Raw genomic sequence first — 27,980 nt, 5'->3', positions numbered from 1 at the left:
TCAATAGTTTGTTATTTAATTGGAAGATACATCACTCCCCTCTATGCTGGGTCTGCTTATCAACCGATGAAACTATCCATCATGTCTTCTATGATGCCACTGATTGTGGAGACTATTTTCCTTAAACGCCTCTGCTACATGGCTAATATTCCTAATACCTAGACTGCAATCCTGAATTCAAACCTGCCTTGGCACGTGGAGCGAAGGATTTTTAGGGCATCTTTTGATACCGTAAAGAAGAGACACATTGATTAGTGATTATTATTGAACAATGAACTCATTGAAAAAGGGGTTATTCATCGTTTGTTTTGGAGAGTGCAGAAGTGAGTGGGAGTGAGTGTGAAGAGCTGCTTTGGTACTAGCCAGCCTATAGATTTTAAATTGCTGGGGAAAGGGGACTCAAGTTCCCGCACTTCCCACAACCCATCAATAGAATTAAGAACTTTATTTTGGATGATGGGTTTTAACTGATAAGAAGACTCGGTTACAGAGGAGGACGATGGATTTCTGAATATCTAATGATACTTTTTGGAGAGTCAAAGGGGTGAAAGGACTAATTGGTAGTTCATATACCCTGTATACACAATTTTGGAACTGGAACTCTAGATCTCGAAAAGTACAACCAATAGATTAGTTACTGTATGTGGTGTTATTAGATAGTGTTATATCAACTCCATTAAGCCTCACTGTAGAAACCTCCTTAGGACAATTAAAAGACCTCCTTAGGACAATTAAAAAACAAAGCTGCTGACTTATCCAGTAAGATGTTCCAAAACTGAATAATCATCAAAATCATCACAAAGAATGACATCTAACTTGGTTAGGAAGAGGTTTCTCACCCAAAAATACTTCCCAAAACAAACAGAACCCTGAAGAATTACCCATTAATTAGTATCCACTTTATCAGGCTGTAACTAGCTCAAGGGCCACCACTCCTCATGGTCACCCTGCAGCACCATTTACAGTCACGGCTCTGGCTTGGCATAGGTTACAGGTTATTAATATACGAATTTGGTTATGTTTTTTTTTTTTTCAGAAAATGGAGGATTTCGACAGCCTATCCAATGAAGAAATATTAAAGAAATTAGAAGAGTATAATTTGCCTGCTGTACCAGTTAATGATAGTACAAGAAACATCCTTATCAGTCGTTTAAAAAAACATCAGCCATCAGTAGCTTCTGCCACGCAACGCTCGGAAGACCCCAGGAAGTCCCCAAGTCGATCTACTGCTCGCTCTCCTGGTCGACTTTTGCAGAAAATGGAGGATTTTGACAGCTTATCAAATGAAGAAATATTTAAGAAGTTACAAGAGTATAATTTACCAGTAGTACCAGTAAATGATAGCACAAGAAACGTTCTTATCAGTCGTTTAAAAAAACATCAGCCATCTGTAGCTTCTGCCACGCAACGTGGGGAAGACCTTAGGAAGTCCCCAACTCGATCTACTGCTCGCTCTCCTGGCCGATCTAGAAAAAGGCCTCAGACACCTGAGCTAGAACTTGAAGAAACGTTACCTATTGACTGCACTGATGCTGATATTGAACGAAGCTTCAGAGAATTAGGTTGGGAAGAGCCTAAGATCACAGTTAAGAACAGGGATATCCTCATTAAAAAGATCAAACACGCAAGAGCAAGATCTAGAAGTGCATCTCGGAAACAAATTTTTACTTCAACAGTGAGGGAAGAAGAAAACGGTGATTCAGAACATTCTATGGATGTTGATGATGAAGTGGATACAAGTCCTGTAGACATTCCAGTCAGAAGAACAGCTCGAGCTCGTGAAAAAGGAACTTCACATGTTCCCTCCTTTCCTCCAAAGAAGGTAAAGAGAGTAGAAAATACTACTGGAAATAAACCTGCTACGGCTGTAATTAGTCCTCCCTCACAGCCTACAGTAATATCCCATTCTTCACCAGCATTAGATGCTCAACAATCTGCTTTAACTAGTGGTTATTCAAGGACATCACACCCATTTCTCCCATCTCAAACTCATATAAGCAGCTTTGACAAGCAATATCTAGCCCCTACATCAGCAAAAGCAGCAAATGTTTCTCCTGATACATCTCCTATTCTATCCGGGCAAGGAATATTTAATACACAACCATTCAGTACTGAAAGAAGCTCTTCTTTGGTTAGCTCAAGGAGTGGTACACATGGTGTTTCAGCTGCTGCACAAGGTGCTTCTTCTGGGATATCCAGGCTCGAGAAGCCCACATATTCTGAAAGGGAAATGCCAACATCTCATTCAAGACCATCCAGCCAGTATCCATTGCATCAGTATAATAGAAGCACTTATACGTCAAGTACTTCTTCCTCACAAACTAACATTAATAGTGAAAGAAGCGCATTTGTAGCTGATTTGAAAGCTCGGCTCTTTGGAGGTAATAATCAGCCTATAGTCACTCCACCTGAAAGGCCATCAATACCTTTTTCAAAACAAACCCCTACGTTTTATAATATACCCACCCGAGCTGAGAAACTAGCAGAAAGAAATACTGCACCTTCTTCTGCTCCATTAGTTGCACCTATGGGAACCCCTTCTCGTCGGTTTTATGAAGAACAATCTAGTGATTCTTTAACACCACAGACTAAATTGAATAACACTTTCAATTCTCCAGCTATCTATAGACTATCAACTCCTGCAAGAGCTAGATTCTCGGCATATCTACCATCTTTCCTGCAGCCAAGGCAGCAAATTCCATCAAATATAGCTCAAGGGAAAGAAGGAAGTTCAAGTGAAGATGAAGATGAAGAGCCAGCACCAAAAAGAATTGCTGTTTCAAAGGTGATTGAAAAAGTGAAATCTTCAGATATACCTAGCAATTTAGAAATGACCGCTGGAGTTCTATGGGCAAAGTATCTGCCTCACATCTGCATTGGATTCTTTTCATTTCTGATGTATTTGTATTGGCAGTTAAGGAATGCTAAAGGTATGTATTTCATTCATTATTATTATTATTTTTTTCTAATTTATAGAAGATAAAAAAAAATGCTCAAATAGAATGGTTATGCAAGAGAGATTCAATATTAAAGTGACTCCGCTCCAGAGAAGTAAATTTTGTTGAATGAAAAATAGAAGCTATGTGGATTTGATTCATTGTTACAATGAAAAAAAAAATGCCTAATTGGATGGGGCGATTAGCCTGAATTACATTGGGAATTGGAAAAGTGAAGTATTTTTGAAGAACCAGAGATTTTAGTGGGTTTAGGAAAATGTCTTCTTATTCCACAATCAAACATTGTTTTTGAAATGAATAAAAATTGTATCTTAAGCTCGTATTTATTATGTAAAAATACATATTATTTGGACTGTTGGTAAGACTCTGATTAAACATAAGCCAATTTTCGCATCATATTAATTTTCAATATCTTCTTCATTATGATCAGTGCCATCTAGACTACCATCATATTAAGCAGTTGATGATTTTAAGAATCATGACGGATTCATACGCATGGGATTTTCCCATCGGAAAACGAAAAGGAAAAGCCCAAGACTTGTTCATACGGACAATTTTTACATTCACCTCTGTAAAATATCATCTGTATAAACTTCTCCTTAATTAAAAATCTATATATTTCTCTATATCTTTCCCTTAGTTCAAATCAGTATAATTATGTGCATTCTACAACTTACATCACCATCTACATTTAATTCATCTGTTTCAGACCCAGCGTGATTTTAAAATTAAGCTGAAGAAATGAGCTATTAATCAAATATGAAATGTGCTTCCATTAGGACAAGACGAATTTTTATCACAGGCGAAGATGCAGCAAGGAAGCCCTTCTTTTTCATATTTAGAGTGTTTTTAGAAGTGCCATCCCCAAAGACATAATTACTGGACCTTTCAAATATGCTTAACAAAATGGCCATCCAAAAATTTGGATTTGACGTGTTTGAGGAAATGATGGGTGAGGAGGGGGGGGGGGCATCCGAAGTTTGTACGATACACGACCACCCTTTCTAGAAAAACCTTAAATCTTAATAATGGGTAACTACTAAAGCTGGTATCCCTTGCCGTGAGGGTATCCCCAAAGACTTAATTACCAGATCTTTCAAATATACTCAACAAAATGGCTATCTCAGAAGTTTCAATTGTTATGATTGGGGAAATCATGGGTGTGGATGGGGGCTATGGCCTTTGCAGGCCATAGGAAAACCAAAACCTATAGGTTTTTCTAGAGTAAAGATCAAGCAAGAAATCCTGTCGTACCTAAGGAAAAATCAAACGAAAAACCAACGGTTTTTGTGAAAACCATTAGTTTTCCCCATTTTGTTGAATTAGGCATAATTTGTCTTACCAATTTAATTTAAAGCTCGTTGTCAAATTGTTCATTCCTATAGGATTTCAGACTGTTTTATTGTTTGAGCCTTCAAGTATTACTGGTAAAATAATAACTTATGTCAGTTTTCCGTAAACCCGTTTTTTTGTTTTACTTTTGATGAAAGTAGGGTACTTCATTTTATCTTGCTAAGCCCCTCGCCCCTCCTTTTTTGTTTCTTTTATCTTAGACGCTGGATTTTTTTCTAAAGAATAATCTTGACCTCTGCTTCAAACGCTTGAATCGTAAAAAAAGAAAAAAAGATCATACAGGCACATTTACTTACCACCTTTGACGCAGTCCTCCTTTGGGAGGAGATATTCTGAAATAGGAACAACACAGAAGATTAGTAAGGTTTCCGCACAGGCTTGACATGCAAAGTCTGTAAGAAGTAGGTTTGTATTTTCTTGGCCAGGGGCCAAAATGTCATGGACACATGGGTGCTGTTCACCATTTGAAAATACAAAAGATAGAAGATTAGTTATTCCACTCGTTTATAATTTTTGATTTAGTTCTTCATTCTTGTGACTAGATTTTTGTTCACAAAAGAAGAGAAGATAACAATGAATTTTTTTAATACAGTGAGTAACACAATGAATACAATCTAAGTAGATATTTCGGATATATATCATTATCTGCCCATATTGAATTTCTTAAATATATTTAGGTGTTATAATTGTATATTTAAAGTAAAAACTTTAAATATACAATTATATATATTTTTATTTTTTTGTTCAAGGTTGTAAATGACTTTTTGCCATACTCTGTATCTTTTACTTTCTTCTCTATGTACGAGGGGTTAAAATCGGATGTCGAAAGATATCGGTGTTTTAGATTCTTAGAAGAAACAAAATAAGCCGAATGTTCAAGAAGACATAAAATTGATCTGACAAAAATTGAACAAAGTATTATAACAGTTGCTTATCACAAGATTATTCACCGCATTAACAATGCAAAATATAAATATTCTCATTTTTTTAACTCGAAAATATATTTCCAAGCTAAAACAGTTTGTGTTTTATTTATCAAATATGGAGGACAGAAAAGGGGGTTTGTTAACATCTCTCAAAAATCTGAAAAGGATCCCGATTAAGAAAAGGTTGGGAAATTCAGCTTTAGTAAATATCAATCAGGAAAACCTTCTTCAAGAGTATGCTTTTTCCTTTCATAAGTCAGATCTCCTAATGTAACATTAAAAAAAGATTCCATTTGAAAGTATTTTTGTCCTTTAAGGAATTCTTTAGCGAAATCATTCTGTACCTTAAAGACTTTGCAATCTTCTATAATGTCTGAATGAACCATAAGGTGTTGCGAGATCATGTCTATATGGCTTTTCATCACACCGTTTATGATCTGTTTTCTTAGAACCCAAAATTCATTTAGGGCGAGGAGCAAAAACATCTTCTAGGGAGCTCACTCACTGAAAAAAATCGCTTGGTAATTTATTACTGAAAAAAGGATAGCCTAGAAGGATTTCATTACAAGTAACATGGTTTAATCTTCTAAAGGAATCTTGTATCTTCAAATTTGTTGTTTAAGAGAAACAGAAAATCGTCAGAAAATGCTAAAATGTTTGTCTGTTTTTATTCAACCTTTGTCTTTGTCAGGTATATTGAAATTATTATAGGGTATTTGATTCTGATATATTAAGTTACATATTTACAACCAACGCCGTACACAAGGGGCACTTAGGTAGTCCTCTAACATGGAACTGCCTTTGTCAATATTAAGTTATAAGAAAAATCAGTTTCTTGCAAGCTTCTGTTATTTTACACCTATTTAAAAGGTATTACCCCTCAAATAATTGAACATTTCCAGCTCTTCTACTAACTTAGAAGTGGTTACCAGATAAATGTTTCCATAATATTCTGTCGCTTTCTGCATCATACTAAGATGCTTCTAACTCAATTTATCTAATCCCCGCTGCTCCCTAAAAAAGCATAGAAAAAGCCCTTGGCTGAGGGGCTGTCCAAAGGGTGTAGTAAAAATGTGGGTGTCAAGTTTTGTTGACCCAAGCCAGTCTGCTTTAATCGATTCAGACCCTAGCCCCCGCTGCCCAGAAAAAATCCCAGAGCTAAGACACTTCTGGCTTCCTACCAATTTTATTTGAGACCTGAAAACCGTTCAGGCACACGTGATGACTAGAATTCAGAAACCCTTTCCTCATAAAGGTTGAAGTAGATCCTGATTCCCATAGCTCTTACAACCCACCGAGTTTGGTTGAGATTCACCAACCCTGATAAAATGACGATGATTTAGGGAACCCCTTTCCCTTTCTCCCCACAGAGGTCAGATTGTGTCCTGGCACCAGCAAGGAACAACTAGAGCACTAGTTCTTTTTTCTCATTAAGTTTGGCTGAGATATGACAACCTCTTCTTGTAAATATGCTCATAAAAAAACTACGGACAATCTTCCTCCCTTTCTTTCACCTGTCAGTTGGATAACTAGGAAGTGAGAGACGTTCGAATTGCTCTTGCCAGTTTTCTATGGTTCTTCTGTTGTTTATTTTTCTTTTTTTTCGCTTTTTTTGTTCGGTTCCCTGTAAATTGATAAATCAAACTTTCAGGGAAATTGGAGACTGAAGACGGCGAAAGTAATATTTTTGTAACAATTGCTGTTGGTGTTTTTTGGAATGTGTTTTTGATCGTATTCATTGGACTTGGAGGTAAGTTGTTTTGGACCTACTAAATATCTGCACTTTGCATTCTGACCTTTCTCTGTCACTGTCATACTTGTCGGCACACGGTTGAGATCCCGTTGAGCGACTCGCTGAAGGATTTTCGTTCGGAAAGGAACGTTCTGTACCAAAATAAAAAAATTTAATAACTTTTTGTTACTGCTAATAACTTTTTTTAATAACTTTATGAGCTGCTCATCCTCAGCATCAAGGAAATAACTTTCGCCAGGGAAGTAGTGAGGTGTCTCCTTTTTTTGTCACTTATAGGGCTGCTGAAATATCATAGTTTAAGCACTCATTTGAATGGACATTGCTACATCTAGTGCCTTTTGTAAGCAACAAAACATAATATTAAACATAGATAAGGCTTTTGATAAAATTGCCTAAAGAATCGAAGTGTGTAAGATATTTCTGTGAGCAGTTTCCCAACATTTCTGAGGCAAAACTTCAAGAATGGTTATTTACTGGACCTGGTATAAGGAAACTTGGAAGACCAGGAAAAGACTCAAGAAAATGGAAGACCAGGAAAGGAAAACATGGGAGTTTTGAAATAAGCGGCAGGCTATTTGATTTTCTTGGAACCAAAATATTGTTGCCAATCTGGTGACTTAGATTATGCTGATGATTTAAGCATCCTAGATGAAAGTGTGAGCAAAATGAATGAAGTTTTAGAGGTTGTGCGAGTTCAGGGTGCTAGAATAGGTTTAAAAATTAATGTTAAAAAGACTAAGTCACTAAGGCTAGGAATAAGTGAAGATGAAAAGGTGACGCTGGGTAATGAAACGATTGATCTGGTGGGCAGCTTTACGTACCTTGGTTGTATTATTAGTAAAGATGGCGGGAGCGGTGAAGATGCGAAAAGTGGGATAACCAAGGCTCAGGGTGTTTTTTCACAGTTAAAAAAAAGTTTGGAAGAATACGAAGATAAGTCTGCAAACCAAGATTAGAGTAGTAGAAGCCACAGTGAAGACAGTGGTCAAATTTGGCTCTGAAGCCTAGGCGCTCCAAAAATTAGATGAAGATTTGCTAGAGGTTTTCCAGAGAAATTGCTTAAGGATTGTTCTGGGTACCCGGCTGACTGACCGTATTTCAAATAATAGGCTATACGAAAAATGTGGTTCAATACCGCTCTTTAGGGCTTTAATGAAAGAAAGGTTGAGGTGGCTAGGGCACGTTGTGCGGATGAAGGATGGCAGATTGCCGAAGATTGTTCTTTTTGGCCAACCGTCTACGGCTAAACGGAAAGCAGGCCGTTCTCGTCTGGGATGGGAGGACGTCATAAAGAAAGATTTAAAGGAAATGGGAACTTCGTGTGCGGGTGTAAAAAGAGAGGCTTTAAATAGATTGGGATGGAGGAGGTGCGTGCGCTGCTTTGTTGGCCTCTGGCGGCTTGGTGCTGCGGTAAGTTGTTAGTAGTAGTAGTAGTAGTAGTAATCTGTTGAATAACTACAAACTGTTAGGAGATAACTTGAGATTTAAAGCTCATTTTCTTCGTTCTCATCTGGACTGTTTTCCAAAAAAATCTGGGAGCAGTAAGTGAGGAACAAGGAAAACGGTTCCAGCATAATATTAAAGGAACGGAGCTCTGATATTAAGGGTGCTGGTGCGTTAATATGATCGCGGCTTACTGCATGTTAAAAAGGAAAAAATCCTCAACCCCTCCCCGAGCAGGAAAGGTACCAAACGAAGTTTGAAAGGAAAAAGAAAACGTTACTACAGAGACTTGTAAATGTGTTGTTGTAAAGCTTTATTAACTTTTCTAAGTACATTTTTGAAGTACCAAGGCTCCAACTTACATATTCATACATGAAAGCCGGAATTCTCTATGATTTTTTTTAAGTTCTCACACGAATATTTAGGTAAAAAGCTGCACATTTTTTTTTTGCGGACAGTGTTGCCATGTTGGACCATGAAATACAACACAAATATGTGGAAACTAATTTCGTAAATTCGGCAATGCTTTTTGCTTGTAAAAATTCAAACATAAGCACTCTTTTAATCCCCTCACACATTGTTTCCTGTTTGCGCAATTGGTGTAAACTCGGTGAATACCCTCAAAGGAAGCTCTTATATTTCGGTAAATGTTTTTATGGTGTTGAATATACATGAAATCTAGGTTTTCATTTTAGAACTTGTGCTATAAATCTAATTGAAGAAGAGCAATGTCATCTTTCGGCTTAATAAAAGTGATATTGTTAAAATAAGGATTCTTGTGATATGTGAATAAAGTTTGAAACACTAAATTCATAAATACAACAAAATATGATAAATGTTCTTTCCAAGATGTTTTTGTGGGTAAGTCAGTTAACTAATAATTTGAAGTGTTTAATCTTGAATGATTTTTAAATTTTAATTCCAGTTAATGGCAGGGCGGACCCGTACACTCTGGGTCGAGGCTCAGGCTTCAGACGCCCATTGCCTCCAAACCCGCCAAAAATAATTATTGGTTAGAGGAACCAAAGATGGATTTGACCCTTCCCCTCCCCTTATGATATACTTTGCCAGCTGTTAAACTCTTCTTTCCCTTAAATGTCATCCAGCGTAACATTTACCTCATAGAAAGATCTCCAGCCGACGTCTACACCTTGCTGGATATTCTTCTATCAGTTGCCTTCTTGTTTCCACGGCCATAGTATATTTTTGGTAAAATGGGGAATCAGCTGTCCCAACACGGCCAATGTGCTTCCCAAAATTTCCGATTCATGTTATGCCTTCAGTCATCAATCTTATCTCTGACATTTTTAGCCGAAGTTAGTGGTCAATCGTGGGGAAGTTTAACTTTGGAGGTACTTCCGTTGTCTCCTTACATCCCACCTTCCTATGCCAATTCTGTTCCACCCTTCCAATACTCCACCTCCTTATCTCGGCTTTACAGCAGCTCTGAAAGATGGAAGTGAAAGGCTTTTGTGCGTAACCTCTCAGTGATGTTCTCGCCATGGCTGCTTCATCTGCTATCTCATTACCTTTAATCCATGAGTGTCCAAGGAATCAGAGTAATTCTATTTCCTTTGGAAGCTAGACTATTCAGTGCTTCATAGCCAGGGTTGCCACCGTCAGTAGGATTTTACTAGATCTAGTAAAAAAAAAATCTAGTAAATTTAGAGGATCTAGTAAATCTTCTGAAATCTAGTAAAAAGTCATGATTTGTAGTAAACAAAACTTTTGTTATTTTCCATGAATTCAGGGGACAGTATTAGGGTCCTTTCATTACAAAATGTGATTTTGATTACGTTAGAAATTATGGCTGCTATTGCTCTCATTTTTGCGATTTTGCGTCAACCCAAGCGCTGAAAAATCTCTACTTTTCTCTCGGCTTCTTCTTGATACTCGCTTTGAAAGGCAAACTATTTAAAATCAGGACTGGTATGCCGGCTTAATTTGTTTTCAGAAAATTTCCTCAGACTCTCATAACAGCTGCTACGTTTGTTGGTTAGCTTTGTCCCTTTTTAAAGACGCTGCTGGAAACAAACTTTTTGCATACTTGCCCAAGACTCCCTGCAGCTTGCCCCATTCAAGTGCTGGAGCAGAGAGACAGTTATTGATTTTATCGGTCATCAAAACTGAAAACTGGAATAGGCTAAATGTCTCGAGTGCTTCATCCCTGATGAAAACGAAGCAACTTGTTCTCGGGTCGCCAAGTGGAGTACATGACTGGGTGATCCCCAGCGATTTGACTCGGGCTATCAAGAAATGGAAACAAGTAGATCCCTTCAGTCAGAATTTGACACTAGTGGATACTTTAAATTCGGATAAGGCCGAGGAAGATTAAGCCTTTTAAGTGCGACTTTTTTTAATTGTGACTACATATTTTTCTTCTCAGTTTTCAATTTGTATGATTTGCCTGGCCTAAAGACTATTGACACAATGTTATTTTTTTTAAACTAATTATTTTATGTTATTTAAGTTTTCTTTTCCTTGGCAGCCCTAGTCCAATTTGAGGTGCACTTTTAATTTACATACTTTTACAACTAAACCGGTAGCCGATTACGTCATTTCCGTTTCGAAGTGACATAGATTGTATTGGTTTTTGATTCCCTTGCATACGAACGAGAGAAAATCCAGAAAAAATCAGTTAAAAAAAATCCTAAATTAATCGCTTTAAAATTTGCCAGAAATCTTTGTAAGCAGCTTATCCCTTATTTAAAGACCAGCCCAATTAGTGTTTTAAAACTGGCAAATTTCCTCTTAAAAATGCAAAATTGAAGGGTTTAGATTTCAAACCTAAAAACGAAAACTGGGGGACAAATTTCAAAAGCCGTCACTGTCAAACACACCTCAGATTCAAAGCACTCCATCGCCTGAATTGCTTCGTGAATATGAGTTGAAGATGTTTTTCTTCGTTGATTGTTTTTTAATTTTTCAATATATCTGAATTTTATGACCTGAAGACCATTGATAAAATTAAAGCCAGGCTTCACCAGCAGGATTTCGAGAGTCCAAGATTCCATACTATTGTTTGACGTCTTGGATACACCGCATCTGGAATATGAAGCCTATCCGGAAGTACATCCAAATAATCCGAAAAAAAAAGGATTTTTGAACTTATAGGTTTTCGGAATTTTAAATCATACAATGAAAACGAAAGAAAAAGGAAAAGAGAAAAAAGAAGAAAAAAGGAAAAAAGAAAAAAGAAGAAAAAAGGAAAAAAGATTGTGGAAATCCTTTTGATTATCCTCCTATAGTAAAAATCGATTCTTGATGGTGCGCGTGCGGCGGCAGCCGCACGCGCAAAAAAATTTTTGAGCATTTAGTAAAAACAGATGCGATTTAGTAAATTTTTCCTCTCATATTTAGTAAATTCTTCCAGGCCAGGGTGGCAACCCTGTTCATAGCATTCCCATTCGCTTCTTTACCGGCTCTTTATATTCTGGAGAGCCTTAAGGCATGCTTGGTAAACAATTAAAATACATATATATCTATCTGTACTTTCTTTCTGAATCAGTGTTCTAGCTGCCTATTCTATTCCAAACATTTCAGACTAAAAAACTGTAGCAAACCCTCCCTGGTGATAATTTTTTATCTCCTTCAAATCAGGTGTGTTCTGGTATATTACTATTTCTGTTCCTGATGTCCCATCAAATCACCAGCCATTCTTGTTGAGCTTTTTTTATTTCCTGTTTCATTTCTTCTTTATCCTCCTTTATGGTGATCTGAAAGTGCCTTTCGGGTTTTCCTTGTGGGATGATGTTATTTCCTAGGTATCTGCAGCTTTTTCCACTTAAGCATCATTAGGTTACAAACGTCAACATGGCTTTTAATTTTCCCATTTTTGTATCTGCTGTCTTTTCGTCAATTGACCGCTAATCTGCAGTCTTACAGCACATTTTATTGTTTCTTCTTCTAGTAAAACTTCTGTAGGTTGAAGTCCTAGAATTAGCTCCATGGCATGCTGACGTTATCATTAGGTGTGCTAGCCTTTGCACCCTTTCTAAAAGGGCTATAGGGCTTTTTGTCTGAGTTGAATTGATCCATGCCACTACTTCATGATAGTCTTGTAAAGGTTCATTGTCTTACTAGGGGCTAAGCCCAAGTTGCTTCGCGCCAGTCGTTGACACTGGATTAGAGGAGCTGTAGGCTTTCGTGCTTTCCGGCGCAGCTGATGGTCAAAGATGACTCCAACTTACTTAACCTGTCTTTCCAGGGAGATCTCACGGTCATAAGTTTTTAGAGGAAAAGGGGCTTGCCATTTCCTCTTTTTGTGAAAACTACCATCTCACTCTTATTGGGAGCTAATCGTTGTTTATGTCTTTGACATAAACCACATGTGACCACATGTGGATTTTGCTCAACACATGCTGTCTGACTTCAACCAGTGTTCTAAAACATTTCCCTCAGGAGGGATACTAAATCATGAGCATATGCCTGCGTATATCCCGAATGCCATTTTTAAAGCCACAATAATCTATCCATAACTTCACCTTCCCCCCTGAGGGCATCCAATATGAACAGTTTTTATTTTTATTTTTTAACTACTTTCATCTCTACATGTGGCTTGTGGCAGTTCTATTTCTGAATGAATTGATCTGTACTTCCTTAGCTGTCTCTATGGCTTCAAAAGTGGCATTATCGTATGTACCTTCTATGTCTAGAAAATGCGTAGCACATATTCCTTATTCTCAAAGGCTTGCTGCACTCACCACGTCAATTGATGTATTGCAGCTTCAGTGGAGCCTTCTAATTTGAATTTTATTTGGTTATTAGAAATCATATCTTCGGTCACTGGATTACTCATCTGATACGAACAGGTAAATCGTTTCATCAAATTTAATTGGAAGGATGCGAAACTGATCATTCTATATGACCAAGGGTTCGAATAATATTTCTTCCCTGGTTTAGGTATAAAAACGCCTCTTGCTTTCAGCCAGACCTGAGCAACATAGCCCAAAGCAAGGCTTCGCTTTGCCATCCTAATATAATGGGTTTGTATCTTTTCCCATTCTTTCTGAGCATTATGGGATATATCCTATCCTTTCCAGGGTCTTTATAAGCTTTGAAATGTCCTACAGCTTTTTTGACTCAATTTTTCCTTACTGTTAGATACGCCAGCCTCTAAGTAACCAAAGCTTAGGTTACTTTTATAGGCTGGCATAGGATTGGTTTCTTTTCTAGCTTTGCGGTTTAGGATGTCTTCAATGTCAATTATAAGAGTGCCATCAGCCTCAATTCACTCCCCAATTTCGCCTGGTTGTCTTTCTTTAGAGCCCTTAGTAGCTTAGTACTAGCTTCATCTGGCTCAATACTTTAGCTGGATTTCATCCATGAGGTAGTTTTTGCCCGTGAGGTCTTTTTCCTCCATGAGGTCCTTTTGCCTTCCTAATTTCTTTTTTGAGAAGTTTTGGTCCTTTCAACTATGCATCCCAATCTTAGGGAACATTTATTTGGATAGCTATTCTTAGTAGTCTCCGAGTAAGCTTTGTTTTTTAACTTAGTTCCGAAGCTCACCAGATATTTGCCTGATCCCCTTCCTCCACTGGCGTCGAGGGGTGGCTGCTTGTTTGAAAGCCATATGCAACACTTCCCTTCTTGTTGTTACAGAAGGGGGTGTCGAGCCCCGATCGCACCAGACAAGACTCCCCAGTCAGAATCTCAAGGGGCTTAACACCCTCCCATTGTTATTTATTCTTCCTCATAAGTATCATGCGTATTTGCATCACATGATAGAATCAGGGAATTCCTTCATCTTTACAATATTCTACTTGTTCTATTACCTTACCTAGTGGTGCTTTTTCATCGTGTGACATATATGCTCCACTAATAACTACATGTTCATGTCCAATAAAAATTTTCACCATTACAGCTACTACATCTCTAGAACAGTACTTGGATAATTTCCAACTATCCATTTTTTTTAACGATAAATATATGGTCTGGGAGCAGTGCCTGTCTCATTATGGACATGGTATTCAGCTGCTCTGACTCTCCCTATGACTTTTTCAGTGACGGGTTCCTGCTCCATTGTTATGAATGTTAGCACTTCTGCCAGTAACCTCCCAAGATAGTGATGGGTTGCCTGACAGTGGTGCATATTGATCTGTCAGTATTCTAGCCCCTGTGGCTCATATGCTGGCTTTATTTCAATTTATTTATATTTGGAGGGTCTTGTTTGCTTCTATTTTTCGCCAACCAAGTCTGCGTCAATTGCCACGTGAAATTATTTTTCCCTCCTTGACGTGGATCTTCGTTAATTCAATTTTCTCCATAGACCCTTGCGATACCCAAACTCATGTTTATAGTGATTTTTGTTCGTTTTAAGCTTGATTTGCATATTCGATTTCAGTTTTACTCGTTTTAGGATTTATTTATTCATTTATATTAGTACCTGTTGCATGTTTGTAAGCTATGATTGTTTATTTAATTTCTGTTTGTTTTGGGTTTCATTTATTTTTTAATAGTAATTTCCGTCGTGTTTAGTTTTTATTATTATAAGTTTATATTTCAACTGATCCTAAGTTTAATACGGCCTTTGCTTTTCTTTGAAAGACTCTTTTCATATTTTTTTTTTTTTTTTTTTTTTTTTTTTTTTTTTTTAAATTAAATTTCTGTTTGTCTTTGATTGCCAAAGTTTCAAGTTTTCAACATTCCCCGTTTTAGCATCAAAGTTGTTTCTTTTTTTTAATATCAAAGTTTCATCAAAGTATCAAAACTAGTATCAAAGTAAGAATATCAAAGTAATTAAGTATTAAAGTAAGCAAAATAACAATAAGCAACTTGCATAACTTGTAGCCCTTGCCCTTTAAATTAGTAAATCAAAGTAACAATCTTGTATAACTTACAACTCTTGCTCCGGAGGCTGGGGGAGGGGTTCAACCCCGGAAGGATATTTTTTTGGCCGTTGGACAATTTTGAACAAAATGGCTATCTAAAAATTTTGACTACTTGCATTTGGGAAATAGAGGTTGGGCGAGGAGGGGGGGGGGTGTTGGTTGCCCTTTGATCACCTTTGACTCAAAAAAGGATCTAGAACTTCCAATTTCCAATCTAGTGAGCCCCCTTTAAAATTAATACGACCACCGCTTCCACAAAAACCTTTTATGTTAACAATGTACAACTTGCATAAGCTATAGCCTTTGCCCTGGGGGCTGTGTGGGATCTGTCAACCCCTGAGCTATAGTAACTTGATTTTTGGACTATTTTAAACAAGATGGCTATTTTAAAATTTGGATTGGATGCTAAATGATCGGATTGGGGAAAAAAGGCCTGAGGGGGGGGCTGGTTGCCCTCCAATCACTTTTGACTCTTAAAAAGGACACAAGAACTTTCGATTTCCAGTCAAATGGGCCCCCTTCAAAGTTTAGCATATCCTATAGTCCTGGCCACGAGAGCCGGAATGGGGAGGGGGGGGGGATTATCCAGCCCGGAACCCTATTTTTTTACACTTGAATTGTTTCGAACAAAATGGCTATCTTAAAATTTTGGTCTGAATAGTTTGGGTAAAAAAAGTGCAAGGGGCTATTTGCCCTCCGACAACTCTTGATTCTTAAAAAGGGAAATAGAACTTTCGATTTAAAATCGAATGAGCCTTCTCCGAAGTATATACAACTACCCTTTCCAAAAAATCTTTTATGCCCCTGGGACATAACTTACAGCCCGAATATAATCAAACCCAAGCAAGTTCAGAAGTTTGATGAAAGACAATTGTTTTAGGGTATATGAGAAGGACGGGTCATGAGTTCTCTGGTTTCTTTAGTTATTAAGTTGATAAGATTGTTTGATTTTTTTGGTTTGATGGATTGATGATCGGAGGTACCAAATGGTTTTTTATTTGATTTTTTTTGTCGTTTCTTGTTTTGCTTTTGGTGTTTAATTGTCGTCACCTTTCATAAGTTAATTTATATATAGGCCTAGTTGGGTGACTGCTTACCAACTCATCACTTTTGACTCTTAATAAGGGAACTAGAAATTTCAATTTCCAATCAAAAGCTTATACAACCACCCCTTCCATAAAAACCTTATATGCCCTCCTGGCATAACTTCTCTTGCCCCCTGGGGGCTGTTTCCACCCTGCAGGCATTGTTATATGATACTTGGACTATATTGAACAACATAGGTATCTAAAAATTTCGATTAGATGTATATGAGGAAAAGAGGACATGCGAGAGGGAGGAGTAATTGCCCTTCGACCACTTTTGACTCTTAAAAAGGGAACAGGAACATTCAATTTTCAATCAAATGAGCCTCCTCCAAAATTTATACGATTACCCCTTCCATGAAAACTTTATATGCCCTTGGGGCATAACTTAAAACCAGTGATCCCGGGTTCTGGGGGTTGTGTCGACCCGGATGCATTGTTATATGGTATTTGGACTGTTTTGAGCAAAATGGGCATCTCAAAATTTTGATCCGATGTATTTGGGGAAAAGAGGGCGGTGGGGGGGGGGGGGCGGCTAGTTGTCTTCGATCACTTTTGATTCTTGAAAAGGGAATTAGAAATTTCAATGTTTAATCAAATGAGCCTCCTCCAAAGTTTATACGACCACCCCTTCCATAAAAACTTATATACCCCCGGGGCATAACTTATAACACTTACCCCCGAGCTCTGGTGGGTTGTGTCGACCCTGGAGTTTTTGTTATCTGTTCAGTGGACTATTTTAGACAAAATTGTTATGTTAAAATTTTGATCGGATGCATCTGGGGAAAAGAGGGCGTGGGGGGGGGGGCTAGTTGCCGTCAGATCAATTTTGACTCTCAAAATGGGCTCTAGAACTTCCGAGTTACAATTCAATGAGCACCCCTCGAAGTTTATGACACTATCCCTTCCATATGAAGTGCCTCTGGAATAAATAAAAGAAAAAATAATAAAACATTGAAGCCTTTGCTATAGGCAACGCTATAGTATTGTCTCTGATAAGATACGGTAAATGAATGATTGAACTGAAATCATTACTCAAATTACGTTTATATTAAATTTTCAATATAAAACTACTGTTCTGCTTAGGAAAGTTATATCAGCACTAATGCACATCTTTTACATTTTGTCAGTGTAAAATGCAAATAAACGTATTAAAAAAAACCAATGGCTACTATTTAGCTGGGACTATGTTTCACTGCTTAGCCAATCATTTTGTTGTGGTCGGGGGAGAGGAAGTGAGGGAATAAGAAATGCAAGTAAAGCCCTTTTAACGAATGATTCAAACAATATTTCTGTTAAACTGTTGAGATAGTAGTGGTATTCAACCATTTGGTTTAACTGTTGTTTGTCTGATAACGATGTTGAAGTTTGAATTCAATATAAATAATCCTTCAAATTTAAAATTCATCTTTGTTTTGTTCTTCTTTTAGTGTACCTGGCGCTGAAGGGTCGTAACTATTATGTCGCAAGGAAGCGAAAAGAAGAAGCATTGCTTCAGGTTTTTTTATGTTTATTGTTAATGAATAAACCCTTTCTTTCTTAAAAAAAAACCCTGCCCCCGGGTTCTGAGTGGTTGTGTCAAAGCAGAAGGCATTGTTATATGATCCTTTGACTATTCTGAACAAAATGGCTATCTCAAAATTTCGATCGTATGCGTTTGGGGAAAAAAGGGTGTGGAGAACTAGTTGCTCTCCGATCACATTTGACTCTGAAAAGGAGAACTAGAACTTCCATTTTCCAATCAAATGAGCCACCTCCAAAGTTTTTACGATCACCCATTCGATAAAAACCTTATATATCTCCAGCCATTCCACTGGGCTCATCGAGGTTGTGTCAACCACGAAGGAATCGTTATATGATCTTTGGATAATTTTAAAGAAAATGGCTATCTCAAATTTTCGATCGGATGCATTTGGGAAAAAGAGGGTGTTGGGGGGGGCGGGGCTGCTTACCCACTGATCACTTTTGACTCTTAATAAGGGAACTAGAAATTTCAATTTCCAATCCAAAGCTTATACGACCACCACTTCCATAAAAACCTTATATGCCCTCGTGGCATAACTTCCCTTGCCCCCGGGCTCTGGAGGCTGTTTCAACCCAGGAGGCATTGTTATATGATACTTGGACTATATTGAACAACATATGTATCTCAAAATTTCGATTACATGTATATGAGGGAAAGAGGGCATGGGGGAGGGAGGAGTAATTGCGCTCCGACCACTTTTGACTCTTTAAAAGGGAACAGGAACATTCAATTTTCAATCAAATGAGCCTCCTCCAAAATTTATACGATTACCCCTTCGATGAAAACTTTATATGCCCTTGGGGCATAACTTACAACCATTGCTCCCGGGTTCTGGGGGTTGTGTCGACCCGGATGCATTGTTATATGGTATTTGGACTGTTTTGAACAAAATGGGCATCACAAAATTTTGATCCGATGTATATGAGAAAAAGAGGACGGGGGGGGGGGCTAGTTGCCTTCGATCATTTTTGATTCGATGTAACGATGTTCATGTTTGAATTCAATATAAATAATCCTTCAAATTTAAAATTCATTTTTGTTTTGTTCTTCTTTTAGTGTACCTGGCGCTGAAGGGTCGTAACTATTATGTGGCAAGGAAGCAAAAAGAAGAAGAAGAAATAATTGACATGGTGAAAAGGGTAATTCAGAGGCTGACTGAACATGCTGAAGCGTGCAAAAAGGACAACCAACCTGACAATGCTTTTCTTCCTAAAACACACGTGAGAGATGAATTGATCCCAATTGAAGAAAAGGAAAAACGAAAAAACCTGTGGAAGAAAGTAGAAAGATTTATTGAAGGAAACGAGTCCCGCATCAGAAAAGAGTTAAGGGAAATCCAAGGTTTGTATAAAAGAAACAAACTAATGAAACTAACGTAAAAAAATCGTTTTGGTAGCATAATTGGCATATTTCTGAAGCTACATCGGAAAAATAAATTCCAAACACTGCTGTTTTGAGTTTAAAGAATGATTTTCTATAGCTGCCCCCAGGAAGAGGATCGGGGTTAGGCGCGAACCCATGCGGGTCTCTTGCATGGTGCCCTTCTGAAATGCCATGACTTTTACAACTTTTTCAATCATTTTCATATTAATTGAGATTTTTGGCTTTTGTAATGACTTCGGACCTTGTCAGAAAGGATTAATGTGAATGGGTGAATTTGGAGTGGTCCACTCTATGACGATTGGCGTGTATTCAAGACAATTTGTGGGAAAATATGTTGAAATTACTTAAGTTTTGATATAGTTGCTTCTTTTTGATGTTAGCACTAAAAGTTCTTTTATTCTACTCTTAAATTTTTCCTTTGCACATATCCCGGTTTTCCGTGTTTTTTTTTTTTTTTTTTTTTTTCTTTTTAGTTCCCATTGTTTCTATATTCCCCTCGATATTTTGACTTCAACTTGATGAGCCGTCAAAAAATTTTTAGACGGCTTACATACCTTTGTCATAAAAATAAAAAGATAATACTATTTTACGAAAATGCTTGCGTACTTTTCACATTGGGTCTTTGTACCCATGCTTCAGCACTGCACATATATAGGGTGAATAAAACATGTTGACAAACAGTCATTTATTTGGAAAGCATAATTTTTTTCTGAAAATGCTCAAATCTCAATGATATGGATGCTTCTGCTTTGTCCGAACTAGTTCTTCTACATCTGGCTTTGTGTTGGAATTGCAATGCCGTTGCCATTTGTCACGTCTGATTTGTTTCGCTATTCCATTCTAAGAGTTATTAATGTGCAGAGGGACGATCATTATCGTAAGTTGTAGTTTGGAATGGAATCGGGGGTCTTAAAGCTGCTTCTGAAACGTCATAACAGAACTGTACCAATAACCACTTTTCACTGTACTTTTGATTGTAAATTGGTTTTGCACTTCATTATTTATTAAGTCAATAAAACTACTATTTTAAGTGTTTATTAAAGAATACTACTGGGTCATTGATAAGTTAATGATGACTGTAATTCTTATAGGTTAATAAAATATTAAGATGTATTTTCATTAGTAATTGAGGCATATTATTTAACTAGTACTGATCAGAGTATTATCATCCATTGTTTCAAAAATAAAATAAACAAAACGAAAAAAGATACTTTATTATATGCATATACCGGTATTACAAAATCTCAAGACATGTATTGGGCCTTCGACCGGGCCAAGACAGGTTGGAGGCCTTTAAGTACTTGGTGGCCTCTTATTATTTCCCCAACTGTTTGTTTTTCGCGTTTATATCACCCCCCCGTCCCCCCGAAAAAAAAATTGACTATACCCATAAATTTAAGCCATTGTCATGAAAATAAGTTCTAAAAATATATATATAAATAGCCTATAGAAAATTTGCAATATTTTCGTATTCTTCTAGAATTGCTCTGCAAAGTTAACCCTTGTTTGAAAACCACTGGTCTATCTTGCGAACTTGTCCTAGCTACTTTTATATATTATTTATTCATCGTGTGCTTTAACTGCTCAGTATGTAAACAGTAATACATCCTCTAATTAGTGAGACATTTGGGGGGGGGGGAGCTGAATTTGATGCACTAAATCATCGCTGATTCTTGTATTATACTTTTGTGTATAGTCATTGAAAATCTTCAACTTTTAGGTGAGATGTATGAAGTCTGGCGTTGGTTACCTTCAATTCATCCAAGTTCTGACAATAGAGATAAAGGGTGGCAAGGGAGCGCTTTTAACGTTGATGAAGCGGCAGTTAACCACCCTCCAGTCAAAAGCCCCACACCCTGCTTGAAAATACGCCATATGTTCGATCCAGATGTGTAAGTCTGCTTATTGATTGATTATCTAATTAAATTTTAGCAGAGGTATTGAGTAGCAGAGGTCACTCCACACCAATTTTCCAGTTTCAGTGGTAAGTCAGAGCGAGACATCCCTGGTGGACAAGCGAAAAGCGGATTGGTATCTGCATTTCCCCCAGAGATCGCTTAATGTTTTTTGCTATAATTTACTTGTGCAGACATTTGCTTATCCAAGAATTGTAACCATGTCTGCAAGATTTTTTCGGTTCACCAGCTCCTCCCATGCTCCTATTATTCCTGTTACAGTTACAGATTATTATTCCTGTTACAGATTTTTTCGGTTCACCAGCTCCTCCCATGCTCCTATTATTCCTGTTACAGTTACAGATTATTATTCCTGTTACAGATTTTTTCGGTTCACCAGCTCCTCCCATGCTCCTATTATTCGTGTTACAGTTACACTTCTAATTATATCTTGTTATTGCCAGATAATTCAGCAGACTAATTTTGGAATAAATTTGTGGGATTATGGTTATATGTTAATCACGAATTAAGCCCTGGGTTTTAACAGTCGCCCCAAATAGAATAAAAGTGATTGTATTAAAATAGTTATGTATGAATTTTTGCTGAATGCTGTTGGAATTCCGTAATGATTGAAACAACAATGTAAGTTTCGTTTTAAATTAAAATAATACTGTGTTATTAATTAAAGGAAAAAAATACTGGAATTTTGTTCTAAAGGTATCCATTAAGCTGGTTCCAAAATTCAATTAGAATAGCTGAATTAGGAAAAAGCGAATTTCGTATATTACGCTAAGCATTAACGTTAAAAGACAGTTTTTAAAATAGTATTCCATAATATTGTTTGTAAAATCAGAAAACATTTTCATTTGTTTCTCATAAAGCAATTGTTGAGCGCAGCTTATATATTTGTGTGTGCAGTTTAGGTAATTGCGGGCAGTTTAGATATTTGATCAAATTGTCCGGTTTCAGGACGTTGAAAAGACTTTTCAGCTTAAGATGCCTTTTGTTAGATAGATTATATAATTCTGTCTTTAATATATTCAAGTAGGTATTGATATTTGTAAAGAAAAGTCTTTTCAGGCTAAAATGCCTTTTATTACATAAACTATATAATTCTTTGTTTGATATATTCAAGAATGGATTGATATATTCATTTGACTAATAATTTCTTACATTCCATGTTTTTTTTTACCAAGCGCATTGGTCAGCGTTACAATTACTTGACCAGGGGGGAAGAAATAGTAGATTTTACTATTCTCTTAACTCCACTCAAATATTTTGAACTTTAAGCCTATACGAGGAGAAACGCAATTTATTTAAAGGCACGCTTCTTTTTTCTTCTTTATATTATGATAACCAGGCATTATTGTCTATTTTTCCGTAAATTGTCACTTTCTTTGACTTGTTCGAGTGTTTTTGTAAACTTTATTTACTTACCTTCTATGTTGCTTCATTTTGGGGTAAAAAAAAAGAATAGGGCATTAGAATTTACAGTTTGTACCGGCGGTGCTGATCTCCATTTCATGACCCGTCAGCCAGGAAGTGCGATGGGGGTTCGGGGCTAGCCATCCTGTTCTTTCGCACACCCTTCCTGTTTACCTTCCCCATGTTTATCCAGTTACACATTATAGCTGGGTCGACACTAGCTGAGCTCCGAGAGTCACGTGACTGACCCCCGTTCCAAACCAAATAACCGGCGACACTTAGAACGGCGAACTTCGAACTCTGTCCTCACGGATAAAGGATTTCAAGTCTAGCGTTCTACCACTCGGCTAGCTCGGGAATTTGAGGAGGGAATTTTGAGGGAAATAAATAAATATACGTTAGAAACTCCTAACCCTAATAATTGCCTTGTTTTATTACCAATTTGATTCCTCTCTCCCTGCCCTTTATTTCTAGTATAATTGATAAGTGTTCTTAAGTACATCATAAATAAGTACATCATAAGTACATCATATAGCCTAGTTGTAATAAGTATTTTCTTTATGATTAATATTTGTTTTTGAGCATCATAAGTTTTGACTTTACAGTGAGGACGAGAGTCAAGATTGGCAGAGAAGAGTGGCCAACGACTTGCTTAAAAAATGTAGTGATGCCAGAATAGTTCATATGGCTGTCGATCCCGCTTCTAAAGATGGCGTTGTCTATGTCAAGTGTGCAACCAAAGAAGATGCGAAGAAGGTATACACAGCTGTTCATGCGTGGTGGTATGGAGGTAATGTCCATTTTAATCGTCACCTCTTATTCCCGCAAATTTAACACGAACGTCTGGAGCCTCTTCTTGTTAATATCGAGAGAGTTGATTTCGATAGCATTATTGAATAGGATAATTGAACATATTGTCGAATGCGTAAGACCAAAGACCTTATCAAAGACTTTTTTTGAACACGAGTTAGAAAGCAAGAAAGGCTTTTCTAATGGGGTTTGTATCCACCAGTCGAGATTGCGGAGGTGTATTTACTTCATAGGAGACAGAAGAGATCCTTTGTGATCATGATCAAGCCCTATCTAGGCATTTTTTCGGTGGGGGGGGGGGCAATAATAATAACAAATTTTTTCGTAGTTTGAATAAGAAGAGCCTAGGAATTAAAGAAAACTTAGTTTTTTTTTTGGGGGGGGGGGAAGGGGTATGGCCTCGAGCCTTCCCCTCCCCCACCGCATAAGTCCCTGATGAGAACAATAATTTTTCAGTGATTTCGATTCAAATATTACATTAACTATTTGTATGTGCTACATAGTCTAATTTTTCAGCTACCTACTGAAATTTTTATTTTGTTTTTATTATTTATATCCTTGAAGAATAAACTTGTTTAATTAGTAGTTTAAAATCTTATTTTTGGCGTCTTGCCAAATTCTGAAAAGTTAAATGTTCCTGTTTATTGTTGGATCAAGGATGTAGCGTGTGTTGGTATTCCTTTCATTGAAACATCTTAGACAAAAGAAGTCACATATTTCATTTTCACATTTATCGCTAATCCCCATTCCACATGTTCAATAAATGGTGTTCTAATATCTTAATTAAAATTGTACGCCATCTATATTCGTCTGCTATCATGTTAGACTGTATAGAGTGTGTAATCGAGCCAAGCAATGTTGAATTCATTCATTTTTCATTATGATTTTAGATGATGTCAATTTACGAGGCTGGATTAATAATAATTGAGCTACATTTTTTTCCTTAGCTAATACAAGACCAAGTACACATGACTAATCTCTCGATGCACACATGTGTCATGTCTAGAGGATGAGCAGATTTCTGGGCACGTTATTGTAGAAAGATGTGAGTGGGTTATTTGGGTGGTGAATTGTGCAATAATCTCTCCACTTCAGCATGGTTTTCAAATCGTTGGCTTCCTGCAGTTGCTTTAAGTTAGTGTAAGAAACTTAAAATTCCAGCACTAAAAGTTTGGGCTATGAAAAGGGTATTCGAGTGATTTCAGAAATGTTCCCTCCACTTGTGTCGGAAAGCTGCTCTGTCGTTTCTCGGGTTTTAGAAATAAAATTACCTCTTGAACCGGTTGGTCACGTCTTTTCTGATTTGCAATTCTTGGTTTTATTATCAAATACTTAGAGTCTACATTGTTTTAATGTATATTTCTTTAAGTTTTTTTCTGGGTTCCTTGGAATATCTACAACCGTTAGTGTAGGAATGGCGATAGAGAAACTGCCATCTATGCAACTTATTTTATGCCAGGAAAATAAAGATGGTAGTAACAAATGTATTGTTGTTTGAAATGTTTAACTACATGTATTGCAACACACTGCAGGGCCGACGCAAGGACCATAGTAGTCAAAAAGCGTCGTTAATCCGATAGAAAACAATCTGGACAAAGACTTGAATGTAGCCGTTCGGACTATCGAAAAAAACAGCAGGGAGTTGATCACGAATGTTTTGAAAAAGTCGCCAAAAAACAGCAACTTTACTATTTTTGTGTCCCTTTCGTTTCATTTGTATTGTATTCGAAGGAGCTGTATTGAAGTAAATGCACAAATTAAGTGCAAAATGCTTGGCATTCTAGTTATTTTAAATTATTTACATAAAAATGGGTCCCTAGTCTAGTCCCTTTTTCCGACCCCATAGTACCTTAAATTTCTGCTTTCAGTCCTATTTTCAGTACGACCCCCGGTGACGTCATGTTCATAATGAGTAATTTTGATTTTCTGGTAACGAATTTGTCCATTAATTTTTTAACTTTTCTGTCTGGCCTGGCTAATCCTATTCTAATAATTACGTCAATTATATAGGCTATCTATTTCCTGCAAACCTTAATTTTGATATAAAAAAAGGCCAAATGAAATTTTGTTACGACACAACAACCAGCAGTGAGATTTGAATCCATGGCCGGAATCTAAATTACTGAACTCTAATACCAAGTAGAATAACCATGAAGGAACATACCATTTAATTCATTTAGTTAGCTCTAGGCTATTCGTCCTTTACATATGATTTATTAGCCAGTTAGGATCTATAATTAGTTTTTAGTGCATTAAATAAAGATTTCAAAGTATAAAGATATTTTTTTTGTATGTAAGTAAAGTGCAATTAAAACAAGTAAACATTATCACGTTCTAGAGTGGATCTGCTGTAATCCTCCCACAAGTATATAATTGGAGCTTTACTTTAAGTTTAAACACTGAGGAATTGAAAATTTGTAAAATTAATGTTTTAGCCTATGAAACGAACATTCCACATATAAAACAAAATCCATTCTACATTATTTTTTTATTTGGTTTTTTTTCTATGTGAGTTGCAGGATTGTTTAAAAAACTAGGCTTTTTTTACCAGACTATACACATACTCCACTGTAGTATAGATAGACAGATGAATTTCTCACTAAAGCCTCATGGGCCATGGCCGTACATGGGCCATACAAATACAACAAAAAGCATAAAACATAATAATAAGTTCAAACACTTTTGAAAATAACACTACGATGGAAAACCCTACCTATGTCTCATCCCCACACTCACAAAGTTTCTAATATCCACTTTGCAACTACTTCCTATTTTATTTTATAAACACCTTCTATCCATGACATCTTTTCCCTTCTAAGTACTTCACTGTCAGGTTTGAACTGAGATATAATCCTAATACGAGTGCTCTGCTCGAAAGCTGAAATACTGCTTATCCACGTATTTATTCATAAGACCCTGAGTCACAATGAATCCATTAGGATTCGAAGGGTAGACTTCAAATAGTTTTTTTAGCATCAGTTATTTACTTAAAAATCAAGTACTAATTAAGCACATTTTTGTTCAAGTACTAATTAAGCACATTTTTATCAAAACACATTCTTCAGTAAAAATACTAGACAAAACGTATTTATGTGTTTTTTCCCCTCCCCTAGATACAAATCTGTGGGAGACAAAAAAACTTGAGGGACAATTGCCCCCTCCAAATTGACGCAACTGTCGGCGAGGCATGATTTTGATAGTGACTGATGTAATTTGTTGATTCACAGATAGTTAACAAGCTCTTATTTTACAGGTAAAATAGTGGTTGTCAGATACGTGACTTTGCAACGCTATCACGAACGTTTTCCAACTGCGGCTTCAGCAAAGGAAGTTGTGAAACCGATTTAAAGCCCTTTAATCATCAAAATAGGGTCCTTCAAGAGCCACCGTGGTCAAGTGATAGATTTTCAATATTTTTTCTAAATCTGGTTTTTCAAAAGAGGAAAGCTAACCCTTCAAGACAAAACTTTAGTGAACAAGTGGTGGCTCTGCTAAGTAATCAATCCTTGGGTATGGAGTCTTCTGATAAATCCTATATTTGATGGCAAGTGATTCGACATGATCCTGGAAACTAATGCTGCTTTAAACTCATGAGTGCCTGCAAATGTAGCAATGCTTTTGAAGATGTATTTTCAATTTTATTTAACCTTATTTTTTAATGTCTGTTGCTTTGCTCTAATGATACTTTTGAACAAAATTTGTGAATACAATGAATTTATTTCAGGATATGTTCGAGTATTTAGGTGAGACATTCTGATTCGAAGTAGATTCAAGTGAATGGTAAGCTCCAAGACTAAACCGTTTAGCTTCTTTCTTTTTGGTCATCTCTTGTGACTTTGCCAGACCAATTCTTTGAGCTTGGATATTTATTTCAATTGAATTTTAATTTTTATTTGTTTTAATGACCCAAATTATGAGGATTGCATTTTACATTTTAGACGAAACATTTATGACATATTCTATTCAATTTTCCTATACTAATAGTGCTAAAACAGCACTGGTTTTTTCTTCCTTTTAAAATTTAGGTCAGTTAGGTTATTCGACAGCAATTTGTAATTTGACTCAAGGAGCTAAATAGCCTTACTATTAATTCCTAAGATCCTGGCTTCCATTAGATGTCACTGCTGGAATGGTCTATCACACAATAAATCAGCGCTGAAAATTTTGCTTAGTCATCATTGAACCCACTTCGATCTTAGCTTTACAAGTATAACCGTAGTTAAGGCAGGAGATTACATCGCTTGGAACACAGTTTATCGGATATGTCATGCAAATAAGAGACGATCCTTTGTGAAATATGTAATCATCTTAATTACAGAATACAACAAATGCAGAATACAGATTTGATTAACTTACATCATGTTCTACCTTTTGGGGATTTCCCTGTTGTGGCACTCTCGAAATACAGAAGCCTCAGTATTACACAGTCAGTCTACTTAGTCTTCATTCTTGGCCATGTTATAATTTTTGGTGTCCATATAGTAACAGCCTCAAATGTGTAATCAGCAAATTTAGAATTCTCTAGCAAATAATTTTGATAGACATCAAACACCATTTGTGAAATAAGCCCCGATACATATATCGGTTGTAATATC

At 36.8% G+C, this 27,980-nt stretch overlaps 1 protein-coding gene and 1 non-coding gene across 2 annotated transcripts; both read left to right on the top strand.

Annotated features, from left to right (window-relative positions):
• The first annotated feature begins 1,034 nt into the window (after positions 1 to 1,034).
• LOC148956315 (uncharacterized) lies at positions 1,035 to 27,111 on the top strand. Its single transcript, XM_089103711.1, has 6 exons — positions 1,035 to 2,930; positions 6,888 to 6,986; positions 18,929 to 19,213; positions 20,976 to 21,147; positions 23,181 to 23,365; positions 26,639 to 27,111. The coding sequence occupies exons 1-6, from the start codon at positions 1,040 to 1,042 to the stop codon at positions 26,731 to 26,733; spliced, it is 2,727 nt and encodes a 908-aa protein (XP_088959837.1). The 5' UTR covers positions 1,035 to 1,039; the 3' UTR covers positions 26,734 to 27,111.
• Positions 4,623 to 4,724, top strand: LOC148956316 (U6 spliceosomal RNA). The gene has a single exon (XR_016142596.1). It is a non-coding gene; the product is annotated as a U6 spliceosomal RNA (small nuclear RNA).
• Positions 27,112 to 27,980: the final 869 nt, after the last annotated feature.

The sequence above is a fragment of the Artemia sp. Qi Xiang Cuo genome, chromosome 1, assembly GCF_049724085.1.
Source record: "Artemia sp. Qi Xiang Cuo chromosome 1, ASM4972408v1, whole genome shotgun sequence".
In the NCBI taxonomy this organism is placed as follows: domain Eukaryota; kingdom Metazoa; phylum Arthropoda; class Branchiopoda; order Anostraca; family Artemiidae; genus Artemia; species Artemia sp. Qi Xiang Cuo.
This window is presented reverse-complemented; position numbering and strand designations above follow the sequence as displayed.

What these genes read in the sequence shown, in the direction of transcription:
- LOC148956315 (XM_089103711.1), top strand. Translation starts at nt 1,040, where the DNA reads ATGGAGGATTTCGACAGCCTATCCAATGAAGAAATATTAAAGAAATTA. An exon ending in AGAGTTAAGGGAAATCCAAG is followed by an intron (nt 19,214 to 20,975) that starts GTTTGTATAAAA and finishes TTCAACTTTTAG; the next exon opens with GTGAGATGTATGAAGTCTGG. An exon ending in CATATGTTCGATCCAGATGT is followed by an intron (nt 21,148 to 23,180) that starts GTAAGTCTGCTT and finishes TTGACTTTACAG; the next exon opens with TGAGGACGAGAGTCAAGATT.